Consider the following 8,910-nt stretch of genomic DNA (forward strand, 5'->3'; position numbering starts at 1 on the left):
GTGGGGGGTGTGGGGGGGAGGGGGGGGGGGGGGGGGGGGGGGGGGGGGGGGACGACGACACTGATCGGTCAGGAAGGTGGATGAGTCTGCCAGCAGCAGTGTTCATGATAGACTGAAGGGGGGGATATCATGCCTAGTGGTCGGCCAGCAAGGAGGGAGTTACAGCGCTGATTGAACTGACAGCGAAGGGGGCGGGCACAGCTCCTCCAGTGCTGATTGGAAGAACGGACAGGGGAGGGGGCGGGCACAGCTCTAGACAGGCAGAGCCCGCTGTCACTCATGCAGCTGGGTGGATCTCGGAAGTATTGTCTGGATCCGTCCCGGCTGCGGCGCTCTCAGTATATTGCAGACAATACCCGGCTGTATACTGAGGAGGTTAGTATATGTCCCCCCGTGACCCCAGAGAACTATGGGGGAAAAACACTGACCTCATAGATCTCCTTTAAGTATTGTTTTAAATATACTTTAAAATCGAAGTTTAATTTGCTTATATTTTGCATTCCCAGGTTCCTCTTTTTGCCTCATCAACATGCTAGTGAGATTACTAAATAAAACCACAACAGACCTTATTTTAGAACCAGTGATGTAAACACCGGCTCTCTGCGCTTCTCTGTTCAATGCGGGTAGATCAGCTATCCAAATCCTGCCGACTCAACCTCAGCAACATTTCTAGAATTCGTCTCTTCTTAACAAATGACACCGCAAAGCTTCTAATTCCCTCCCATGTAATCTCTCGCCTTGACTACTGTAACCCCTCCTTGTTGGCCGACCACTAAGAAGGCTATCACCCATTCAGTCTATCATGAACGCTGCCGCCAGACTCATCCACCTTACCAACCGATCAGTGCCCGCCGCCACCCCCCCCCTGCCAATCACTCCTTTGGCTCCCACTTCCCCAACGTATAAACTTCTATCAATCACATACAAAGCCATCTACAACGCCGCCCCAACCTACATCACCCACCTCATCTCAAAATATTACCCAAAGCGCCCCCCTCCTCTCTTCCCAAGACCTCCTGCTCGCCAGCTCTCGTCACCTCCTCCAATGCTCGCCTCCAGGATTTTTCAAGAGTCTCTCCCATCCTCTGGAACTCCCTACTCCAACCTGTCCTCATATCTCCTACTTTATCCACCTTTAGGAGATCCTTGAAAACTCATCTCTTCGGGGAGGCCGATATAACAGTACATCAGATGTTCAACTAATTCATCCCAAACAATGATTACCTTTTGTATCACTTGCCCTTCAGTACAGTACAGGAGGCCTTCCTGCCTCCTGTACTGAAATTGTATGGTCTCCCTCAGTTTTGTAAAGCGCTGTGCAAACTGTTGGCGCTATATAAATCCTGTATAATTATAATAATCGTGGCTGGTTCCTAGGCAGGCGTTATTTGCATGCAGACCACCCTAGATAACTCCCACATGTGATGCTGAGCCCCCATGGAACTGAAATCCAATGAGTGGGGCGGATCAGGGACAGTCAGGTTGGGGAGGAAAGGGTTAGATAAAGCTGGAAATGTCCTCTAGCCAGGAAATGAGGCGGCCTCTATCTGACTTGCTGCAGCTTCTAATGCACCTTGTGAGAAGCTCCCAGTGTGCAGTGATATCAGAGGAAGCAATTTCAGTCCAGGAGAGGAGCCGGTACCACTGTGCAAGACGCAAGGGAAGGACGGAGGTCAGATATAAGACTGAAGGGGGAGGGCGGAGGTCAGATAGAAGACTGAAGGGGAGGCCGGAGGGCAGATAGAAGACTGAAGGGGAGGCCGGAGGGCAGATAGAAGACTGAAGGGGAGGCCGGAGGGCAGATAGAAGACTGAAGGGGAGGCCGGAGGGCAGATAGAAGACTGAAGGGGAGGCCGGAGGGCAGATAGAAGACTGAAGGGGAGGCCGGAGGGCAGATAGAAGACTGAAGGGGAGGCCGGAGGGCAGATAGAAGACTGAAGGGGAGGCCGGAGGGCAGATAGAAGACTGAAGGGGAGGCCGGAGGGCAGATAGAAGACTGAAGGGGAGGCCGGAGGGCAGATAGAAGACTGAAGGGGAGGCCGGAGGGCAGATAGAAGACTGAAGGGGAGGCCGGAGGGCAGATAGAAGACTGAAGGGGAGGCCGGAGGGCAGATAGAAGACTGAAGGGGAGGCCGGAGGGCAGATAGAAGACTGAAGGGGAGGCCGGAGGGCAGATAGAAGACTGAAGGGGAGGCCGGAGGGCAGATAGAAGACTGAAGGGGAGGCCGGAGGGCAGATAGAAGACTGAAGGGGAGGCCGGAGGGCAGATAGAAGACTGAAGGGGAGGCCGGAGGGCAGATAGAAGACTGAAGGGGAGGCCGGAGGGCAGATAGAAGACTGAAGGGGAGGCCGGAGGGCAGATAGAAGACTGAAGGGGAGGCCGGAGGGCAGATAGAAGACTGAAGGGGAGGCCGGAGGGCAGATAGAAGACTGAAGGGGAGGCCGGAGGGCAGATAGAAGACTGAAGGGGAGGCCGGAGGGCAGATAGAAGACTGAAGGGGAGGCCGGAGGGCAGATAGAAGACTGAAGGGGAGGCCGGAGGGCAGATAGAAGACTGAAGGGGAGGCCGGAGGGCAGATAGAAGACTGAAGGGGAGGCCGGAGGGCAGATAGAAGACTGAAGGGGAGGCCGGAGGGCAGATAGAAGACTGAAGGGGAGGCCGGAGGGCAGATAGAAGACTGAAGGGGAGGCCGGAGGGCAGATAGAAGACTGAAGGGGAGGCCGGAGGGCAGATAGAAGACTGAAGGGGAGGCCGGAGGGCAGATAGAAGACTGAAGGGGAGGCCGGAGGGCAGATAGAAGACTGAAGGGGAGGCCGGAGGGCAGATAGAAGACTGAAGGGGAGGCCGGAGGGCAGATAGAAGACTGAAGGGGAGGCCGGAGGGCAGATAGAAGACTGAAGGGGAGGCCGGAGGGCAGATAGAAGACTGAAGGGGAGGCCGGAGGGCAGATAGAAGACTGAAGGGGAGGCCGGAGGTCAGATAGAAGACTGAAGGGGAGGCCGGAGGTCAGCTTTAGGGTAAGCATTTGGTAATAAAATCTCTATGGTTTCACTCACCAGGTAGCTCAGGGCGCCGGCAAGCTGTTTGGCCACCTGAAACTTCCACGGCGTTGTGAGACAGTCGCTCCTGCGATGCATAAACAGATCCAGAGGACCAAAGTCTACAAATTCTTCCACCATGATGTCTAAAATAAAATATATCGCCGTTTGTTTAGTTGTGTGAACATTTTCTGTTTAAGTATTCTACTGATAATCAGTTCCATACAGTCGCTGCAATTCAGTTACCCGTCATAGGAAAGCAAAGTAACAATCGGAAAAGTAACTTCTGAATTAGATGAAGAATGGCTACATACAGCACACCAGAGATCAGACAGACAGTATATAGACAAACAGACAGACAGTATATAGACAAACAGACAGACAGTATATAGACAAACAGACAGACAGTATATAGACAAACAGACAGACAGTATATAGACAAACAGACAGACAGTATATAGACAAACAGACAGACAGTATATAGACAAACAGACAGACAGTATATAGACAAACAGACAGACAGTATATAGACAAACAGACAGACAGTATATAGACAAACAGACAGACAGTATATAGACAAACAGACAGACAGTATATAGACAAACAGACAGACAGTATATAGACAAACAGACAGACAATATACAGACAAACAGACAGACAGTATACAGACAGACAGACAGTATATAGACAGACAGACAGTATATAGACAGACAGACAGTATATAGACAGACAGACAGTATATAGACAGACAGACAGTATATAGACAGACAGACAGTATATAGACAGACAGACAGACAGTATACAGACAGACAGTATACAGACAGACAGTATACAGACAGACAGTATACAGACAGACAGTATACAGACAGACAGTATACAGACAGACAGTATACAGACAGTATATAGACAGTATATAATCAGATATAGTATATAGACCGTATATAGACAGTATATAATCAGATATAGTATATAGACAGTATACAGACAGTATATAATCAGATATAGTATATAGACAGTATACAGACAGTATATAATCAGATATAGTATATAGACAGTATACAGACAGTATATAATCAGATATAGACAGTATATAGACCGTACATAAACTCCCCATTATCCGGAATTCAAGCAACCGGTAAAAAAAAAAAGAAGGGTGACGACGTAACGTGTCCTAGATGTTTTTTTTGGCGGTTGCTTGATAGACATTCGTTTCTTTAGTTGCAAAGGAAATTCTCGGTTTATATCTTGCTGCCGGGGTACCCAGCAGAATGTTAACAATAGGGAGCAATAGCCAGCCTGCAAGGCCAGAGTTGACAGGTTCTCTTTAAGTAACATTAATATAACCGATCAAATGCTGCAAAGGTTTCACTTACTTTCCACATCCCGCACACACACGCCATGGAGCAGTACAATATGCTTGTGTGACACTTGCCTCATCATGCTGGCCGTCTCGAAAAATGCCTGGAGGAGTAAAAGAGAAAAGTGCTGAGACACATAGCAATACAGCACGTCATGCCGGACCAACATGGCCGTGTACAGGAACTCTTTTGGTGTCCATGTGTTGGGGTTTATTTAAAATGCATCAAATGACCAACTCCCCCCCCCTCCCTCCTCCCCCATGTCTTGGAGCAGTGAAGGGAAGGACACTTCTCGGGCTTTTACTGATGCCATCAGGGAAATCCTCCCTCACTATCTGTCCCAGGACTGAAACTAATGGGAAAATCTAAAAGTTTTAGTGGTCACCGGGACAGGAAGAGAAGAAGAGGGGAAATCTTGCAATAGGGACTCCACTAAGAGATGAATTTCCCCACTTTGGAAAGATTATCTCTCACCTTCCTTTGTGTCTATAGTACTAGAAGTGAACAAAAATCTCCCCAAAAGGGACCCAGAAGACATTAAAAAAACCCCAACAAGGTTTGTATTCTTAACCCTGGCGGGGTGCTGTACATGGTTTCCTGAAAACAGGAAGCTGTGGTAACACCCACATGTGATGCTGAGCCTTCATGATTGACAGAGCTGAAATCCAATGAATGAAAGGGGCAGGCCAAGGACAATCAAGGCTGGGACGGAAAGGGTAGATGATGCTGGGCGTCCTCCAGCCAGGAAATGAGGCCATACTGGAGCTACTTGAAGTCTGATATGAGGGGTGCGGACAAATACTGCAAGTTACGCACACAAAGCTTTGGATTAACCCCTTCGTGACTGACGACGTACAGTGTACGTCGCCAGCATCGGGGCTGTTTAAACAGACTCCCGGCGACTTTTGCCGCCGCGACTCTGTTTAAACTTGTAGAGCCGAAAACGGGTGCTCCTACGCATGAAAACGACGAACGCGCTACACATGTTGGGTATTGCCGCGCACGCCGGAGTGAGAGCAATAATTCTAGGGCCAGTATTTTGGGGTATCTCTAAATGGATGACCCTTTGGGGGCTTTTAAAGCGTCTTTTATTGACTTTTTGGGGTACTGCAGTTTTTCGCCGTTTCACGGTCGCACGCAATCTGTAAACTGGGCATGTTGGGTATCGTTTTACTCGTTGTAACCTCATCTTTTATATTTCATTAAAAAAATGGGTAATTTGTTGTGTTTTGGGGCATTTAATTAAATTTGTCACTAAATTTTGGGGTTTAATAAGGAGTTGCGCTAATATTGCGCAACATAAAAATTTTCAACTACCACCATTTTATTCTATAGGGTCTTGGCATTCAGAAAATATATAATGTTGGGGGGTTTTACGTCATTTTCAGGCCTAAAATGTGGAATATAACATGGGTACAAAAAATGAAAAAAGGGCCTCAGTCATGAAGGGGTTAAAATGTGTACAAGTCAAGCTGGAAAACTTCTCCTGGCGACGCTCCCATTGCTTTCAACACAACTCTGTACACAGAGCGAGGAGAGGCTGACACATTTTAATCCTTATACTACATGCACATATCTTTACACTTGGGAAATAAGTGCAGTTATCCTTTTCCCAGCCACCCCCTCCGCATGTGTGCCGAGGCTGGAGATAATGGGAGACCGTCCCATAGAAGTCTATGAGGCTGTGATGTGCAGGCACGACCAGGACTTGCACCACTGGAGTTAAACAGCCAGAAAGAGGGAAGTCGGCAAAATACATCTAACTTCCCTTTCTGGCAGGTATGGCTCTCAAATCTTTGCTTCACATTACAGCACAGTCCTGTCAGACTTTTCAGGATTCAAGATACCCGTGTCCCCCTCTGCATGCTGTGAACCCACCCTCCAGCCCCTGCTCTGTGTCCTGTAGTGACATAGGGGTTAGAGGATGGACGCACAGCACAAGCCGGCGGACATCAGCATCTGACACTCCAGGAAATGTTGAATGCTGAAAAGTCTGACGGTGGCTGCAAAGTGGTAGGAGACACGGCTGCTGAAAAGGGAAGTAGAATACTACTACTACTACCTAAGCAGGGACCCTCTATGGGCAATTTCATGACTGCATGGCATTTCTCAGGGCGGGTTTCCTGATGGTGAAAACAGTGTGGACCATGCTTGTGTAATGTGTGCTGGAATGGCCGCTTATAGTCTCCACTGGAAGCCTGTGAGACACGGTGACAACACAGGAGCACAATTGGGAAACATGAAGACAGCATTGTCACCCTATAACAGCAAGTGCCTCAACCAGGACTGACACGGTAGCATCACCAGAGATCAGTTTAATAAAAGCTGCAGATCTACGAATACCGGAACCCTTCCAAAGTTCCATTGACATAGTAAACCTTGTATGAGGCTTTAGTGATTGGGCTAAAAATCTAAAATGCGAGTAGGATTGGGAATGTTAGGAGGGTCAGGCACACAAGAGTCTTTTTGGAAAGACGCACAGAAGAGGGTAAACATACCAGTGAAATATCCCTGTGGGTGGCGTCCAACACTTTCAGGATGACTTTGACCTCCTTCTCCGAAGTGCTCGTTTCACTGTCGTCATCCTTGTAGGCGAGTCTTCCTTCGTAGATCTGGGTTCTGGTTCCCCGGCCCATGTGTTCCAGCTGGAGGGAAACCAACAAGAATCTGAGCACCTGACACACATTTGTTTTCAATATTGTACTTTAACTAAAGCTGAAACATTGATCGGTAACATACATAGAGGGAGCATGCAGTTGCAGTAATGCTCCACCGCAGCCAGGGGACCCAGAACATACTGGTACCCGGTGCAGGGAACACAGGCCACTGATACACAACTCCGCCCACCCACACAACTCCGCCCACCCAAGCATTTTTTTTTTTTGGCAGATGACCACCACTGATGCAGTCATATAATGCACGCACTGAATGAACCCAATCACAGCCCCACTCTGCTGTCTACAGGAAACATTCCGTCTCATGTATCCAGGTCAAGGGATTGCTAGTATTAGTTGGTCACATTCAACTGGACTTGTTCTGTAATGTTGTAAAAAGGTTTTGTAGCATCTCCAAGCCCCTTCTTCAGTTCTATGACTCTCAGGAACATCCCCCAATAGTTATATTCAAACAGGTACCAAACCTTAAAGAGGAACTTTACCCAAATCTTTGAAATGGCAACAAAGCCATCGTTAGAAATGTTTAGTGATGGCAATCTACAAACAGATACTTCTAGACAATTGCCGGCTTTGTATTCTTTGCATTCCTTATTTTTCTCACAGCGGCCATTTTTTACTAAGGTCCTGATGAATCCATCTCCCTTTACTTCCTGGAACTCAGGCACATGTGACTAGGCCATGTGACCATGCACATCATCTCAGGGGAGGAAAATGCCTTTCCCTGAGATCTCGTGTGATTACAGATGAGATTTCCCAGCAATGCTCTGCTGATGTCACCTTCCCAGGATGCAACGCTTGGGCACAGGCTGCACCACTGATGCCTAAGAGGACCAGGAAGTAGAAAAACAGTAATTGGAAGTACCGGTAAAAGAAAAATATGTTTGTTTAGCTAATGAATGCAAGATGATTCCATATCAGTATGCAGAGCTTAATGCTGATGTGATTTTTAGTGGAAGGGGGTAAAGGTCCGCTTTAATCCGATCACCATGGAATGTGTCAAGGCAGACTGTCCAAGAACAGGATGGGAGGTGTGATGGTTGTGTCTTTCACATTGTTAACATTTCTGCTCCAGCAATTTGACAACAATTCACATCTTTAAGCCTGATTCACACTGAGCGTTTTGCAGCGCTTTTTCTGCCCTAAAAGAACACCCAAAAAAAAACATTAATTTCTATGGCCCCCTGTTCACATCTGAGCGTTCTGTCGCAATAAGCAAAACGCCTGTCGCTGGAAAAAGTACGGGAGCTTTTTTTTTGGCATAGGAAACACTTTAACACTTGAAAACTCGAGTTTGCTGTGTTTTTGCGCATTTTATGCACGTTTGCTCATTAACATCAATGAGCTCTAATCTGCTCACGAAAACATGTGATTTGATGTGCATACAATGCTCCTAAAAACGTGCAAAAAACACAAAAACGTGCATTCAAAGCGCTCGTAAAAACACGGTCACCTAGGTGTGAACCCAGCCTCAGATTTGTGAATTGAGGAATGAACACCTATGCAGACATCCTGGCAGCAAAGATTATTATGGCTAGAACAGGGGGTTGGTTCCAAAACCTTCCCACTTCCCGCCCTGTTCTCGGCCACTCTGGAGACTACTCCAAGATCTAGATTTCTCGTCAATTTTAAAGTTCAGGAAATGAGGGGAAATCTATTAACGGGGACACTTATTCTGGTGACAAATAAGAAGGGAAACAAAAAACAAAATCCTACTGTACCTAAAATGAAAAAAAAAAAGTTCTAGGCCTTAGATATACTTTAAAGCAATAATGCCAGGGGGTAGTTTCCATTTTCTCCTAGGTGTGTGTGTGTGTGTGTGTGTGTGTACACTATATATA

General features: G+C 47.4%; 1 protein-coding gene across 1 annotated transcript in view; it reads right to left on the minus strand.

Annotated features, from left to right (window-relative positions):
- Window positions 1–8,910, minus strand: part of JAK1 (Janus kinase 1) — a 71,370-nt gene that overhangs the window by 27,469 nt on the left and 34,991 nt on the right. Inside the window, exons 11-13 of the mRNA XM_018563095.1 lie at window positions 6,896–7,042; window positions 4,413–4,500; window positions 3,058–3,185 (exon numbers count right to left, since the gene is read on the minus strand). Of these exons, the coding sequence (XP_018418597.1) occupies window positions 3,058–3,185; window positions 4,413–4,500; window positions 6,896–7,042 (363 nt within the window). The remainder of the gene's footprint in view (window positions 1–3,057; window positions 3,186–4,412; window positions 4,501–6,895; window positions 7,043–8,910) is intronic.

The sequence above is a fragment of the Nanorana parkeri genome, unplaced genomic scaffold, assembly GCF_000935625.1.
Source record: "Nanorana parkeri isolate BGI_ZX_2015 unplaced genomic scaffold, ASM93562v1 scaffold630, whole genome shotgun sequence".
Classification (NCBI taxonomy): domain Eukaryota; kingdom Metazoa; phylum Chordata; class Amphibia; order Anura; family Dicroglossidae; genus Nanorana; species Nanorana parkeri.